The sequence below is a fragment of the Hylobates moloch genome, unplaced genomic scaffold (genome assembly GCF_009828535.3).
Source record: "Hylobates moloch isolate HMO894 unplaced genomic scaffold, HMol_V3 SCAFFOLD_11, whole genome shotgun sequence".
In the NCBI taxonomy this organism is placed as follows: Eukaryota; Metazoa; Chordata; class Mammalia; order Primates; family Hylobatidae; genus Hylobates; species Hylobates moloch.
The window spans coordinates 66,741,331-66,759,322 of record NW_026652286.1 but is presented as its reverse complement, the minus strand read 5'-3'; the positions used below and the strand labels follow the sequence as shown (position 1 = coordinate 66,759,322).

Genomic DNA, 17,992 nt, shown 5'->3' with positions numbered 1-17,992 from the left:
TCTCCTGTTCTAGAGAGAAATCTTACTAATAGTTGCCTCCTACATTCTAAACTTGAACAAAGGCAACAGAACACTCAAAGAAAAAAAAAGCCAGTTCTCAAGCAGTGTTAGAGCGCCACCTACTGGGTGCCCCCCCTGACTGTACCCACATCTCCAGCAAAGGCCTCACAGTCTGTCCTTAGAGGGCATCAGTAGTGCATGGAGTGGGAGAGAAAGGGAGGAGGCAGACGGAGAAATCAAAGTCGGTTGGGGAGAAATGACACCATTGATCATACCAGTGTCATACCAGTGCTGACTTAAATATTACACTGAATAGCTTCTTTGGGGGAATTGAGCTCTCCTAACTTCATCAGAATTAAATTGAGAAGTGCTGAATAAACCCTGTGCCTCTAATCCCCTATCCTTTGTCAGGATTCTCCTAGAGAACCAAGTCTGGTTCTGAACAGGACACACAGCTACCTCACTGCCCTCCTCCCTTCCATATATACTCTTCAAGCACCCACTATGGACTACACATTGTCTCAGGGGTACATGGATAAACAAGACATAGTCATGGTCTCTGCCTGCATAAAGCTTACAATCTTAAGAGATAAAGAATTAATTAAGCAGAATTATGGCAAGACTCTTCATGTCAAGCTTCCATTTTATTTGAAAGTGGTTGGGGAAGGCCTTGGAGGGCAGGAGGCAGAAATAGGGAGTGGGATGCCTGAAGTTAGTTTCAAGTGACAGCAAGTTCAGAATGAAGTGGCCACAGGAACTCATGATGGAAATGGAAAGGAGGTAAAAGTTCTTGCAGATGAGACAGACTGAGGCTAGATGTGCCACCCGGGAGGACACAGAAGTCACCTTGGGGTGGTGAAGGAGGATGAGCATAACTGAGTCCTGAATGAATGAGGGGTGACTGGGAGAATGAGAGCAATGAGGAGGGCACGGGGAAGGCATAGCCAGTATCCAGAACAGCTAAGGAACTGAGTTTTCTATGAAGAAACAGTAGCAAGGTAAGGAATACAGGCATGGGAAGAAACTACACAAGTCCATGAGCATGCTGAACTAAGGACCTCCTGGGTCAACAGTGGGCTCCCCTGCTGGACAGCTCTTCTGCCAGAAAGACTCTCCTTGTGTTGAACTGCAGCTCATCAGCAGGTGACTGTCACCTACAGGCTACAGTCCAGAATTCTGAAGCCACAGAAGTTAGAACTGGACCTTCTCACACGAGAAACATGTCTGAAAACTGAAGGAGGCTGTGGGCTCACCTGCCATCTGGCTGTGCGACCTCAGAAAAGGCACTGATCGCTCTGGCCCTCGGAGCCTGAATGAGAGGACCCTAACAGCTTAACAGTCCCAAGTCTGCTCAGTGTGGAGAAGCCACAAGAAAACCTTTTTATCTTTGAAAGAGAATCCAGCAATTCCACTGTGGGGTATGTATCCAAAAGAAACAAAGTGAGGACTCGAACAGATGTTCACAGCAGCAATATTCACAATAGCCAAGAAGTGCAACCAACCCAAGTATCCACTGACGAATAGATGAACAAAATCTCATACAAATTTACAACGGGATGTTATTCAGTCTTAAAAAGGAAGGGGATTTTGATGTATGTTACCGCGTGAATGAACTGTGAAAACATTTTCTTAAGTGAGATAAGCCAGACACAAAAGTACAAATATTGTATGGTTTCACTTATATGAGGTATCTAGAATAGGCAAATGCAGAGACAGAAAACAGAATGGAGGTTGCCAGGGGCTGGGGGGATGGAGAAACGGAAAATTACTGCTTAATGGGTGCAGGTCTCAGTTTGGGAAGATGAAAAATTCAGGAGATGGATAATGGCGATGGTTTCGCAACAACGTAAATGTACTTAATGCCACTGGGCTATACATCTACAAAGAGAAAGGTAAATTTTATGTTATGTATATTTTATCAAAAAAGAAAAAGAAAATCTTGAAAAAGAGATCAACGTAGAAATAAAGCTGCTGCGATTACTGAATCCGGCCTAAGAAGGCCACGCAACTAATATTCCTATCTGGTATAGGTTTTATTTCTCCAATTAGGCTGAATCTTCATTTCTCTCTAACTCCCAGCATTACCAACCAAATCCCACAAATTTGATGGCTTAAAACCACAGAAATTTTTTGTTTCATGGTTTTAGAGGAGTTCAAAATCAAGGTGGTAGCAGGGCCATGCTCCCTCCCGAGTCTCCATGGCCGGATCCTCCCAGGGTCTTCCAGCTTCCAGTCGCCCCAGCATTCCTTGGCTTGGCAGCATAACTCCAATCCAGCCCCCTGTGGGCATGTGGCTGTTTTCTCCTTGAGTGTCTTCATGTTGTCTTCCCTCTGAGCATGTCTGTGTCCAAATTCCCCTCTTCTTATGAGGACAGCAGTTATACTGAGTTAAAGGCCCACCCTACTGCAGCAGGACCCCATCTTAACTAATTACATCTGCAATAATTATATTTCCAAATAAGGTGTCACGGTTTAGGGCACACTGGGTTAAAACTTCGACATATCTTTTGGGGGACACAATTCAACCCATGATACCACCCAAATGTAGAGTTAGCCTAAGTCTCAGTCCTCACCTTACTTGCAATCTTGGCAGCATTTGACACAGGTTATCATTGACACCATCTTTCTTTACAAGATACCCTGCCTTTCAAGCATACAGCACACTGTTTACACTTTCCTCATCACCCCACCTCTCTGTGTCTCCTCTGTTGACTGGTCCTACCCCACCCTCTCTTCATGTTGGAGCAGCCCTCAGACCTTTCCCCTGTCTGCATATAATCACCCCCTAAGAAACCCCATCCACGCCTATAGCTTTAAACACTATCTATTTTCTGACAATCTGCCTTATCTATAGCTCTACTCTAGCCTGCAATCTCCAGATACCATATCTCACTGCCCACCTGACACATCCTCTGGACCATGGGGCACCTGATTCAACATGTTCAAGCAGAACTCTTTGATTTTCCTCCAAAATCTGCTTCTTCGCCAGGCTTTTTCAAGTGTCACGAAGGTGTCATTCCATCCGGTGCCTGAAACTTTGGTCGTGTCCTTAATCCTGATCTTCCTCTCATCTTCCCATGTCCAATCAGCACATCTTGTTACTTCTGTATCTTAGAAAAGATGCCCTGAGCCTTAGAAAAGATGCACTTCTCATCTCTGCTGCTGTCACCCTAGATCTCAACTGCTGTCACTCTAGACCAAGGATCAGCAAACTGCTACCCCTGAGTCAAATCTAGCCACAAGGAATAATGTCTACTCCGCAGAACTGAGTAGCTGTGACAGTGACCATGTGATCTGCAATGACAAAAAACTTTATGATCTGGCCCTCTGCAGAAAATTTTGCTGACCCTGGTCTAGGCCCTTGATGTCACTTTCGACTATCCTTTTGCGTGATCTTCTAATCAGCAATAAGACATAGAGTATTGCTTTTTGTTTGCTCTTTGCCTTCTTGGACATAACTGCTTCTTTTCCTTTCTGTTCCCTAATTAGAACCCTCACTCTGTGCTTACCAAGTGGCTCTCCCTGCCTCTATTCCCTCCTGTACACCGTTAATGAGGCTTAACTCTTGGAACCGCCAAGTTCACCCTGCTCCGATACTTGCAATGGCTCCCGCTGTCCAGCATTTAGCCCATCCATCTGGTTAGTTTTCAAAGTCCCCTGTAACCTAGCCTACCCTGCATAGTTAATCAAGGCCCCACTGCTCCCCAACAGGCCATGCCTCTCCCAGAAAGTGCTTCCCACCCTCCCAGACAGTGGTTTTTTTGTGCTTGTTGGGCCTGTATTTTCCTTCCAGTTGTCACCCAGCTTGTTCCTCTCTCTTCTGGTTATCAGGAAGAGAGAGTTTATGAAAAGGGAAAAAAAAATTGTAAAGAAATTGTCTAATCATCTTCATTTCCTTACCTCCCATTCACTCTTCACCACAGTCATCTGCCTCCCACTTCTCCACTAAAATCATTCCTGCTGGATCCCCAACGTTTTCATTAAATCCAGTAAGTTGTATTTCTCCCAGACTGCACTGGCTTCTCTGCAGCAGCATTTAACAGAGTTCACTGCTGTCTGAAACACTCTCCTTTTACCATTTAGCTGATTATTCCCTCTCACTGCCTTCTTCCATGTTTATTTTTTCCACTGAACAACAAGCTCCTTGATGAAGGGATCATGTCATCTGTGGCTTTCTGCCACAGCATATACATTCTAGCATATGGTAGGCCCTCAATCAATGTTAGCTGAAATCAACTGTGACTAAATGTTTTCAGCTCAAGAATTTCTATTTGGCTTCCTTCCTTCCTTTTCTTCCTTTCTTTCTTTTCTTCCCTCTGTTGCCCGGGCTGGAGTAGAGTGGGCACGCTGCAGACTCCCTGCCTCCAGCTCCCATGATTCTCCTGCCTCAGCCTGCCAAATACCTGGGATTGCGGGCACGCACCACCACCCCTGTCTGGTTTTTGTCCTTTGGCTGGAGGCGCGGTTTCGCCATGTTGGCCAGGCTGGTCTCCAGCTCCTGACCTCGAGTGGTCTGCCCGCCTCGGCCTCCCGAGGTGCTGGGACGGCAGACGGAGTCTCGCTCACTCAGTGCTCGGTGTTGCCCGGGCTGGAGTGCAGTGGCGTGGTCTTGGCTCGCTGCAGCCTCCGCCTCCCAGCCACCTGCCTTGGCCTCCCAGGGTGCTGGGATTGCAGCCTCTGCCCGGCCGCCGCCCTGTCTGGGAGGTGGGGAGCGTCTGCCTGGCCGCCCATCATCTGGGATGTGAGGAGCGCCTCTGCGCGGCCTACCCGTCTGGGAGGTGAGGAGCGCCTCTGCCCAGCCGCCACCCCATCTAGGAAGTGAGGAGCGTCTCTGCCTGGCCGCCCATCGTCTGGGATGTGAGGAGCGCCTCTGCCCGGCCGCCACCCCGTCTAGGAAGTGAGGGGCATCTCTGCCCGGCCGCCCCGTCTGGGAAGTGAGGAGCGCCTCTGCCCAGCCGCCCATCATCTGGGATGTGAGGAGCGCCTCTGCCCGGCCACCCATCGTCTGGGAAGTGAGGAGCGCCTCTGCCCGGCCGCCCATCGTCTGGGAAGGGAGGAGCGCCTCAGCCCGGCCGCCCATCGTCTGGGATGTGAGGAGCGCCTCAGCCCGGTCGCCCATCGTCTGGGAAGTGAGGAGCGCCTCTGCCCGGCCGCCCATCATCTGGGAAGTGAGGAGCGCCTCTGCCCGGCCGCCCATAGTCTGGGATGTGAGGAGCGCCTCAGCCCGGCCGCCCATCATCTGGGAAGTGAGGAGCACCTCTGCCCGGCCGCCCTGTCTCGGATGTGGGGAGTGCCTCTGCCCGGCTGCCCCGTCTGGGAGGTCTACCACAGAAGCCAGACGCAATGTGGGGGCCGGATGTGGTGGCTCACGCCTATAGTTCCAGCACTCTGGGAGGCCGAGGCGGGTTGATCACTTGAGGCTAGGAGTTCGAGACCAGCCTGGCCAACATGGTGAAACATATGAAAAATACAACAGACAAACCAACCAACCAAGTGACAACAAAACAGGTCTACCCTGGATACTGTAATTTTTTCTATTTTCCTCCCTTACTGATCTTTTATCCCACTTGCTTTTTCTTCCTCTTCCTTCTCCTTCTTCTTTGTCAAATAGAGGATTGAGTTATTATCATTGATCCATACAAAGTCCCTCTCTCATTTACTTTCTTTAATTCCCACCCCCCATTTCTATTCCCTGTCTTCCCATGTGCAACCTTCCTAATATGTTTGATATGCATCTTTGTTTGTATTTTTAGAAAATGTTTATTGTTTTGTGTGCAAAAAAAATTAATAAAATTCCTTCTAGTCCTATAAAAAAAAGAATTTCTATTTGATTCTTTTGGTGCAGTTTTCAGTCAGTTCTCTGTAAAAATCTCGATATAACCATAATTCTTTGAATATATGATTATGATTAGTTAAAATGCATGGTTGATCAATCTACTATCTGGATCTCCAACAGGTTTGTTTCTGTTTCTGATTTTTCTCTTGGTTTTCTTGTACATCTAGTTATTTCCTAGTGAGTGCTGAATATCGTATGTGAAAAACCTGAGCAAGAATTTGACAGCACATAAGAGGAGGCAGAGCAAGATGGCTGAATTGAACCCTCCAATGATGGACCCCCCTGTTAGGAGATAGACAATATAAAAAGACATAAAGTATCCATTCAAGAAAGCACCCTCCTAAGAATTAAAAAATCAGATGAGCAATGACTGTACCTGGTTTTAACATAACAAGGAAAGTGGCATTGAAGAGAGTAGGAAGTACGGTCTTGCATTGCTTACACCACCCCTCCCCTAAACCCAGGCAGTACAGTCTGGAGAAAGAATCCATGTGCTTGAAGGAGGGAGAACAAAGTGAGTATGTGACTTTGCATTGGAACTCAGTGCTGCCTTGCCAAAGCCTCACACAACACCAGGCAGACTTCTGCCAGGTCCCACAAAAGAAGCATTTAGACCAGCCCTGGGCCAGAGGGGAATCTTCTGCCCCAGTGGGAGAAAAGTGAGTCCTGCTGGCTTCACCACCAACTGACTAAAGTGACTTAGGGCCCCAAATAAATCTGAGTGCCAATCAGGACATAGTAACTGTAGGCCTTGGACAAGCCCTGGTGCTGCACTGGTCTTAGAAGCAGTGGGCTTGAGATGTGACCCAATACGACATTAACTGTACCAGCCAGGGGAACACCTGCATCACCTCTCTCCCAACTCCAAGCAGTGCAGCTTGGGGAGTGATCTTTCAACTCGGGGAAAGGAGAGGAAAGAGTACAGAGGATAGTGTCTTGCAACTTAGATATCAGGCTCAGTCACAATAAAATAAAGCACCAGATAGATGCCTGATATAATATGCAGGTACAAGAAGGTTAAAGGACACAAAGAAGACTCAACCCAAATAAGACTACCTCAAGGAATATAATAATCCAACTTTCAAAGGTGAAGGACAAAGAAAGGATCCCAAAAAACACCAGGTGAAAAGATGCAAATTACATATAAAAGAGTTCCAGCAGACTTTTCAGTGGAAACCTTACAGACCAGGAGGGAGTGGGATGACATATTCGAAGCACTAAAGGAAAAAAGCTTCCAACCTAGAATATCATCACCAGCAAAGTTATCCTTCAAACACAAAGGTGAAATAAAGACTTTCCCAGACAAACAAAAGCTGAGGTATTTCATCAACACTAGAACTGTCTTACAAGACATGGTAAAGGGAGTTCTTCAGTCTGAAGGAAAAGAATGCTGATGAGCAACAAGAAATCATCTAAAAATACAGACTCACTGGTAAAAGTAAGTACACAGACAAATACAGAATACTCTAACACTGTAATGGTGATATGCAAACCACTCATACCTTAAAATGAAGACCCTAAGGTAAACCTATCAAAAATAATTATAATTACAACAATTTGTTAGGAGATAGACAATATAAAAAGATATAAAGTGACAAGAAGTCAAAAGCGAGGGGGGGATGGTTAAAGTCCAGAATTTTAAGTTTTCTCTTTGCTTGTTTTTTTATTTTCATTGTAATTGGAATTATCTTCAGTTTAAAATAATTGGTTAATAACATAACCAATAATAATAATAATAATAGTTATTATTATATTATTTGAAACAGAGTTTCACTCTTGTTGCCCAGGCTGGAGTGCAATGGTGCGATCTCAGCTCACCACAACCTCTGCCTCCTGGTAAGTTCAAGCGATTCTTCTGCCTCAGCCTCCCGAGTAGCTGGGATTACAGGCATGCACCACCACGCCTGGCTAATTTTGTATTTGTAGTAGGGACAGGGTTTCTCCATGTTGGTGAGGCTGGTCTTGAATTCCCAACCTCACATATCTGCCTGCCTCGGCCTCCCAAAATGCTGGGATTACAGGCGTGAGCCACTGCGCCTGGCCACATAACCAATTATTTTAAACTGAAGATAACTTAATTCCAACCGCAGCCTCATGTGCAGCCTCATGGCAAACAAAGTAAAAGCCTATAAAAGATATACAAAAAATAAAAAGCAAGAAATTAAAATATACTACCAAAAAAAATCACTTATACACAAGGGAAGACAGAGGAAAAGGAAAAAAAGAGAAACTAACAAAACAACCAGAAAACAAATAACAAAATTGCAGTAGTAAGTCCTTACCTATCAATAATAACATTGAATGTAAAGGAACTAAATTCTTCAATCAAGAGAAAGAATGGCTCACTGGATAAAAAACCAAGACCCAGATTGCTGGGAAGGGAGCCAAGATGGCCGAATAGGAACAGCTCAGGTCTACAGCTCCCAGCCTGAGCGACACAGAAGACGGGTGATTTCTGCATTTCTGCTTGAGGTACTGGTTTCATCTCACTAGGGAGTGCCAAACAGTGGGTGCAGGACAGTCGGTGAAGCGCACTGTGCGCGAGCCGAAGCAGGGCCAGGCATTGCATCACTCAGGAAGCGCAAGGGGTCAGGGAGTTCCCTTTCCTAGTCAAAGAAAGGGGTAACAGACGGTACCTGGAATATCGGGTCAGTCCCACCCTAATACTGCACTTTTCCAACAGGCCTGGAAAACGGCACACTAGGAGATTGTGTCCCGCACCTGGCTGGGAGGTCCTATGCCCACGGAGTCTCGCTGATTGCTAGCACAGCAGTCTGAGATCAAGCTGCAATGCGGCAGCGAGGCTGGGGGAGGGGTGCCCGCCATTGCCCAGGCTTGCTTAGGTAAACAAAGCAGCCAGGAAGCTCGAACTGGGTGGAGCCCACCACAGCTCAAGGAGGCCTGCCTGCCTCTGTAGGCTCCACCTCTGGGGTCAGGACACAGACAAACAAAAACTCAGCAGGAACCACCACAGACTTAAATGTCCCTGTCTGACTGACAGCTTTGAAGAGAGTAAAACCTAACAAACAGAAAGGACATCCACACCAAAACCCCATCTGTACGTCACCATCATCAAAGACCAAAGGTAGATAAAACCACAAAGATGGGGAAAAAACAGCAGAAAAACTGAAAATTCTAAAAATCAGAGCGCCTCTCCTCCTCCAAAGGAACACAGCTCCTCACCAGCAACAGAACAAAGCTGGATGGAGAATGACTTTGACAAGTTGAGAGAAGAAGGCGTCAGACGATCAAACTACTCCGCGCTAAAGGAGGAAGTTCAAACCCATGGCAAAGAAGTTAAAAACCTTGAAAAAAAATTAGACGGATGGCTAACTAGAAGAACCAATGCAGAGAAGTCCTTAAAGGACCTGATAGAGCTGAAAACCAAGGCACGAGAACTACATGACGAATGCACAAGCCTCAGTAGCCGATTCGATCAACTGGAAGAAAGGGTATCAGTGATGGAAGATCAAATGAATGAAATGAAGCAAGAAGAGAAGTTTAGAGAAAAAAGAGTACAAAGAAATGAACAAACCTCCAAGAAATATGGGACTATGTGAAAAGACCAAATCTACGTCTAATTGGTGTACCTGAAATGGGGATGGGGAGAATGGAACCAAGTAGGAAAACACTCTGCAGGATATTATCCAGGAGAACTTCCCCAATCTAGCAAGGCAGGCCAACATTCAGATTCAGGAAATACAGAGAACACCACAAAGATACTCCTCGAGAAGAGCAACTCCAAGACACATAACTGTCAGATTCACCAAAGTTGAAATGAAGGAAAAAATGTTAAGGGCAGCCAGAGAGAAAGGTCGGGTTACCCACAAAGGGAAGCCCATCAGACTAACAGCTGCTCTCTCAGCAGAAACACTACAAGCCAGAAGAGAGTGGGGGCCAATATTCAACATATTTAAAGAAAAGAATTTTCAACCCAGAATTTCATATCCAGCCAAACTAAGCTTCATAAGTGAAGGAGAAATAAAATACTTTACAGCAAAGCAAATGCTGAGAGATTTTGTCACCACCAGGCCTGCCCTACAAGAGCTCCTGAAGGAAGCACTAAACATGGAGAGGAACAACTGGTACCAGCCACTGCAAAAACATGCCAAATTGTAAAGACCATCAAGGCTAGGAAGAAACTGCATCAACTAACGAGCAGAATAACCAGCTAACATCATAATGACAGGATCACATTCACACGTAACAATATTAACCTTAAATGTAAATGGACTAAATGCTCCAATTAAAAGACACAGACTGGCAAATTGGATCAAGAGTCAAGACCCATCAGTGTGCTGTACTCAGGAAACCCATCTCACATGCAGAGACATACATAGGCTCAAAATAAAGGGATGGAGGAAGATCTACCAAGCAAATGGAAAACAAAAAAAGGCAGTGGTTGCAATCCTAGTCTCTGATAAAACAGACTTTAAACCAACAAAGATCAAAAGAGACAAAGAAGGCCATTACATAATGGTAAAGGGATCAATTCAACAAGAAGAGCTAACTATCCTAAATATATATGCACCCTATACAGGAGCACCCACATTCATAAAGCAAGTCCTTAGAGACCTACAAAGAGACTTAGACTCCCACACAATAATAATGGGAGACTTTAACACCACACTGTCAACATTAGACAGATCAACGAGACAGAAAGTTAACAAGGATATCCAGGAATTGAACTCAGCTCTGCACCAAGTGGACCTAATAGACATCTGCAGAACTCTCCACCCCAAATCAACAGAATATACATTCTTCTCAGCACCACATCACACTTATTCCAAAATTGACCACATAGTTGGAAGTAAAGCACTACTCGGCAAATATAAAAGAACAGATATTATAACAAACTGTCTCTCAGACCACAGTGCAATCAAACTAGAACTCTGGATTAAGAAACTCACTCAAAACCGCTCAACTACATGGAAACTGAACAACCTGCTCCTGAATGACTACTGGGTACATAACGAAATGAAGGCAGAAATAAGATGTTCTTTGAAACCAACGAGAACAAAGACACAACATGCCAGAATCTCCGGGACACATTCAAAGCAGTGTGTACATGGAAATTTGTAGCACTAAATGCCCACAAGAGAAAGCAGGAAAGATCCAAAACTGACACCCTAACATCACAATTAAAAGAACTAGAAAAGCAAGAGCAAACACATTCAAAAGCTAGCAGAAGGCAAAAAATAACTAAGATCAGAGCAGAACTGAAGGAAAGAGACACAAAAAACCCTTCAAAAAAAATCAATAAATCCAGGAGCTGGTTTTTTTGAAAAGATCAACAACATTGATAGACCGCTAGCAAGATTAATAAAGAAAAGAGAGAGGAATCAAATAGATGCAATAAAAAACGATAAACGGGATATCACCACTGATCCCACAGATATACAAACTACCAGAGAATACTATAAACACCTCGAAGAAATGGATAAATTCCTCGACACATACACCCTCCCAAGACTAAACCAGGAAGAAGTTGAATCTCTGAACAGACCAATAACAGGCTCTTAAATTGAGGCAAAAATTAATAGCTTACCAACCAAAAAAAGTCCAGGACCAGATGGATTCACAGCTGAATTCTACCAGAGGTACAAGAAGGAGCTGGTACCATGCCTTCTGAAACTATTCCAATCAATAGAAAAAGAGGGAATCCTCCCTAACTCATTTTATGAGGCCAGCATCATCCGATACCAAAGCCTGGCAGAGACTCAACAACAAAAAAAAGAAATTTAGACCAATATCCCTGATGAACGTCAATGCAAAAATCCTCAATAAAATACTGGCAAACCGAATCCAACAGCACATCAAAAAGCTTATCCACCATGATCAAGTGGGCTTCATCCCTGGGATGCAAGGCTGGTTCAACATACGCAAATCAATAAATGTAATCCAGCATATAAACAGAACCAATGACAAAAACCATATGATTCTCTCAACAGATGCAGAAAAGGCCTTTGACAAAATTCAACAATGCTTCATGCTAAAATCTCTCAATAAATTAGGTATTGATGGGATGTATCTCAAAATAATAAGAGCTATCTATGACAAACCCACAGCCAATATCATATTGAATGGGCAAAAACTGGAAGCATTCCCTTTGAAAACTGCCACAAGACAGAGATGCCCTCTCTCACCACTCCTATTCAACATAGTGTTAGAAGTTCTGGCCAGGGCAATCAGGCAGGAGAAGGAAATAAAGGGTATTCAATCAGGAAAAGAGGAAGTCAAATTGTCCCTGTTGGCAGATGACATGATTGTATATCTAGAAAACCCCACTGTCTCAGCCCAAAACCTCCTTAAGCTGATAGGCAACTTCAGCAAAGTCTCAGGATACAAAATCAATGTGCGAAAATCACAAGCATTCTTATACACCAATAACAGACAAACAGAGAGCAAAATCATGAGTGAACTCCCATTCACAATTGCTTCAAAGAGAATAAAATACCTAGGAATCCAACTTACAAGGGATGTGAAGGACCTCTTCAAGGAGAACTACAAACCACTGCTCAATGAAATAAAAGAGGACACAAACAAATGGAAGAACATTCCATGCTCATGGATAGGAAGAATCAGTATCGTGAAAATGGCCATACTGCCCAAGGTAATTTATAGATTCAATGCCATCCCCATCCAGCTACCAATGACTTTCTTCACAGAATTGGAAAAACGTACTTTAAAGTTCATATGGAACCAAAAAAGAGCCCGCATCGCCAAGTCAATCCTAAGCCAAAAGAACAAAGCTGGAGGCATCACGCTACCTGACTTCAAACTATACTACAAGGCTACAGTAACCAAAACAGCATGGTACTGCTATCAAAACAGAGCTATAGATCAATGGAACAGAACAGAGTCCTCAGAAATAATGCCACATATCTACAACTATCTGATCTTTGACAAACCTGACAGAAACAAGAAATGGGGAAAGGATTCCCTATTTAATAAATGCTGCTGGGAAAACTGGCTAGCCATATGTAGAAAGCTGAAACTGGATCCCTTCCTTACACCTTATACAAAAATTAATTCAAGATGGATTAAAGACTTACATGTTAGACCTAAAACCATAAAAACCCTAGAAGAAAATCTAGGCATTACCATTCAGGACATAGGCATGGGCAAGGACTTCATGTCTAAAACGCCAAAAGCAATGGCTACAAAAGCCAAAATTGACAAATGGGATCTAATTAAACTAAAGAGCTTCTTTCTGCACAGCAAAAGAAACTACCATCAGAGTGAACAGGCAACCTACAGAAGGGGAGAAGAATTTTGCAACCTACTCATCTGACAAAGGGCTAATATCCAGAATCTACAATGAACTCAAACAAATTTACAAGAAAAAAACAAACAACCCCACCAAAAAGTGGGCGAAAGATGTGAACAGACACTTCTCAAATGAAGACATTTATGCAGCCAAAAAACACATGAAAAAATGCTCATCATCACTGGCCATCAGAGAAATGCAAATCAAAACCACAATGAGATACCATCTCACACCAGTTAGAATGGCAATCATTAAAAAGTCAGGAAACAACAGGTGCTGGAGAGGATGTGGAGAAATAGGAACACTTTTACACTGTTGGTGGGACTGTAAACTAGTTCAACCACTGTGGAAGACAGTGTGGCAATTCCTCAGGGATCTAGAACTAGAAATACCATTTGACCCAGCCATCCTATTCCTGGGTATATACCCAAAGGATTATAAATTATGCTGCTATAAAGACACATGCACACGTATGTTTATTGCAGCACTATTCACAATAGCAAAGACTTGGAACCAACCCAAATGTCTAACAATGATAGACTGGATTAAGAAAATGTGGCACATATACACCATGGAATACTATACAGCCATAAAAAAGGATGAGTTCATGTCCTGTGTAGGGACATGGATGAAGCTGGAAACCATCATTCTCAGCAAACTATCACAAGGACAAAAAACCAGACACCACATGTTCTCACTCATAGGTGGGAATTGAACAATGAGAACACATGGACACAGGAAGGGGAACATCACACACTGGGGCCTGTTTTTGGGTGGGGGCAGCAGGGAGGGATAGCATTAGGAGATACCTAAATAAATGATGAGTTAATGGGTGCAGCACACCAACATGGCACATGTATACATATGTAACTAACCTGCACGTTGTGCACATGTACCCTAAAACTTAAAGTATAATTTAAAAAAACAAGAGAAAAATAATTTAAAAAAAAAAAAAAGATGGATGACAATCATACCCAGAAAATCCTCCAGAAAGGATTTATTTTTACTTCTGGCAGGCAAGTAGACCAGACACTGGCAATCCCCGATCTCTGTTATTCAACTAATATTGCAATGATTTAAATCAGGACTCTAGTCCCTATGGGAGCTAGATTAATTCTGGATTGCCCCTTATTCTCAAGGAACAGCCTTTCAGAGTCCCAACCAAATGCCAAGGAGTGCTAATAAGGGTCCTTCCAACGTGGCAGGTCCTGACTTCAATTTCTGTCCCCAGCCTTGTGAATCTGGCCAGAGCTCTGCTGAGAAACTCCGATGAACCTCCATTCACACAAGCAGTCTTCCACTGCCAGAAAGAGGGATTCTTAATCTCTCATTAATACCAGGTAACTTAGGTTTGGCTACCTATACTGTTTGCAGATTTCCCTTTCCTTGACTAGAAGAGCAACGGGCTAGAAGTCTGAAGATCTGAGCTCTGGTGTGTTGGTCAGTAACTGGTCCTATGACCTTTAGGCTAGATCCCTCAAAGTTCCCTTACCCTTAAATGTAAAATACATCTGGATAAAAAATCTTTTAGTTTATTCTTGCTCTAAAATAATTACTAATACCCCTGCCAACTCTTATATTAGACCATTCTCCTGTGGATCCATCAAAGCCAGCCCAGTGACTCATTAAAACTCTCCATTTTCATGAGAACACTATAACAAACGAACTTAAACTACAACAGTAAAAATTTGGATTTACAAAGCAAGCTGTTAAACTTTAGAACCATGGCCATTCACACTGCAAGTCCTATTATTTGTTGCCTTGGCTACTAAACCATGCAAAGCTGACGAGAACCCACCTATGGCTGAAAATAAAGAGCAAAGCCCAACCTAAATGAAGAAAAGAGTCACTATAGGGCACCACTATGCCAAATGGCAAGCAATACAGTTGACGTTTGAACAACATGAATTTGAACTACATGGGCCCACTTTTATGGGGCTTTTCTTCTGCCTCTACCACTCCTGATACAGCATAAACAATCTCTCCTCTTCCTCCTCCTCCTCAGCTACTCAACATAAAGACGATGAGGATGAAGACCTTTATGATGATCTACTTCCACTTAATAAATATTAGGTTGGAGCAAAGTAATAGCGGGTTTTGCCATTACTTTTATATATTTATTTTATTATTATTATTTTTTGGAGTCTCACTCTGTCGCCCATGCTGGAGTGCAGTGGCGTGATCTCTGCTCTCTTCAACCTCTACCTCCCGCATTCAAGTGATTCTCCTGCCTCAGCCTCCCGAGTAACTGGGACTACAGGCATGCACCACCATGCCTGGCTTTTTTGTTGTTTTTTTGAAATGGAGTTTCACTCTTGTTGCCCAGGCTGGAGTGCAATGGCACAATGTTGGCTCACTGCAACTTCCACCTCCTCGGCTCAAGCGATTCTCCTGCCTCAGCCGCCCAAGTAGCTGGGATTACAGGCGCCTGTACCACGCCCAACTAATTTTTGTATTTTTAGTAGAGATGGGGTTTCACCATGTTGGCCAGGCTGGTCTCGAACTCCTGACCTCAAGTGGTCCGCCCTCCTTGGCCTCCCAAAGTGTTGGGATTACAGGCATGAGCCAATGCACCCAGCCACGTCTGGCTAATTTTTGTATTTTTAGTAGAGACAGGGTTTTACCATGTTGGCCAGGATGGTCTCAAACTCCTGACTTCAGGTGATCCACCCACCTCGCCCACCTTGCAATTACTTTTAATGGCAAAACCCACGATTACTTTTGCACAAACCGAATAGTAAATATATTTTCTTTTCCTTATAATATTCTTAATAACATTTTCTGTTCTCTAGCTTATTGTAAGAATACAGTATATAATACATATAACATATAAAATATGTGTTGACTGTTTATGTCATTGGTAAGGCTTCCAGTCAACAGTAGGCTATCAGTAGTTAAGTTTTGGGGGAGTCAAATGTTACACACAAATTTTTGACTGTGCAGGGGACCAGTGCCCCTGATGCCCACATTGTTCAAGGGTCAACTGTAAACAAACAAACCTGAGTCATAGCTCCCTTAAATCATTCCTTTTACGAAGAAGGATGCTGATGGTGTGTCTGGAAGCAGGTCAAAGCAGAAGAGAGTCAAACTTTGGCTTTTGGGTTTTCAAAAGCTAAAATTCTATATTTTCTTCAGCAGAAAAGAATACCAGAAGATACACATTCTATTTGTTTTCACAATGGACAAAAGAAACAGTGGTTGAAATTAATGACAGACTGAAACGAAGTCCTACATTCGTAAGCACAGAGAAGACCTAATGCAGTCACTTCACAACTCAGAGAACATTCTTCTGCACAAACTTATCAACTGCTGCCTAAGTTCCTCACACTGCATCCCCTGCCACCTGCAGGCACAAACCACCACTTCCCTGACCACAGAATGTACCTCTTCTCTATGGGAAGTGGAACCCAGACACTGGTGTCTCTTGTGTAGTATCTCCCTTTCCCTGCAGTATCTGGATCTATCAAAAAGCAAAGGGATCCATTCCAAAAGCAGTGCTACAGCCAACACCCCAGAGGGCCTCATCACTAGGCTTTTTGATGCTCCAGTAACGTATCAGCTAGAAGCAACTGAACTCTAGGTCAGTCCTTACTTTCTGCAAGAGACCCTGTGTGTGGTAGAAAAGGTGCTAGCTGAGAAGCTATGCATGAATCCTAGCTCTGCCACTGTCTAGCTATGCTCATTCAGACATTCAAAATGTACTAAGAACCTACTATGGGCCAGACATCCTGCTGGGCATTATGATATAAAGGTGTCAAGACACAAAAGGTGCCTGCTGTTATAGAGCTAAAACTCAAAGAACACTTCCATTGCCCCATTGTGCTCAATGACAGTGCCTACACCAAGTCATCTCTGAGGTTCTTTTTGACTTTAAGGTGCTACAGTTTTATAATCTGAGATACAGCACTGGTTGGCTATAATATCTGTGTGGTCTTTGGCATAGCCTCCCTGGGCTTTAGTTTCCTTATCTATAAAGTAAACAGGTTCTATTTGGAAATGTCTCCCTTTACCTTATGCAGCCACAGTGGGAGGTTTCCAGAATCGCTCTGCAGTGAGTTCTTCTGCTGAACAGCCGCCCAGCAATATGAATCCACGAAGGCAGCCTGACGCCAGGAGAAAGAACTTGGAGAAAAACAGCTTATCTGTGTACCTAAGAAGCAAAACAGATAGTTTCCAATGAAAACACAGCTACCTGGACCCTTGTCCCCATCTCACATGTTTTTAGTTTTGTCTAAGTTAGGGAGCACCAGGGCAGGAGGTGGAGACATTAGGACAGAACTAAAAACAAACACCCAAGTTCATACTAAAACAAAAGATCACAGAGTGGTTTTGGCCAACACTGGTCATGACAGCAGCTTGGCCTCAGTTGGGGAAAAATTCTTAAAAGTAGAACTACCATACAAAGAAAAAGGAAGCAGGAAAAGAACCAGAGCCCAAAATGCACGAGGCAAGCGTGGAGAACTGGTTTAGTTTGGAGTAAGGATTGAGAAAAAGGAAAGGTTATGTGGGAGGGTCAGTGAGGCACCTGAATGCAGAAAATTGGACTAAAAAACAAGTTCTTTTAGAACAAAGAAGCAAAGAACTATTGGCCTGAGGAAGAGAAAGCTGAAGGGAACATTGGTAATAGAACACTGGATGGGAAATCAGAGGTCTTCTACCTCCTGTAACACTAAAGAAGAAACAGGCCCAAACTGCAGCCCAAGTGGTTTACATTTGGAAGGGAAATGCTCAAGACCGCAAACCTCCCAACAGCAGGTGGGCGCTAGATGGGGAATGGGAAGACCTGGGTCCTGTTGGGGCTCTGCCATTCAACTCGCTCTTCTGGGAAGGGACTCTGGGACTTGGTTTTCTCCCCTGCAAACTGAAGATTACATCTCTCTGCAGAT

General features: G+C 43.9%; 1 protein-coding gene across 1 annotated transcript in view; it reads right to left on the bottom strand.

Annotated features, from left to right (window-relative positions):
* PANX1 (pannexin 1) overlaps window positions 1–17,992 on the bottom strand; it is a 53,832-nt gene that overhangs the window by 13,140 nt on the left and 22,700 nt on the right. The window contains exon 2 of the mRNA XM_032167173.2: window positions 17,117–17,256. Within this exon, the coding sequence (XP_032023064.1) occupies window positions 17,117–17,256 (140 nt within the window). The remainder of the gene's footprint in view (window positions 1–17,116; window positions 17,257–17,992) is intronic.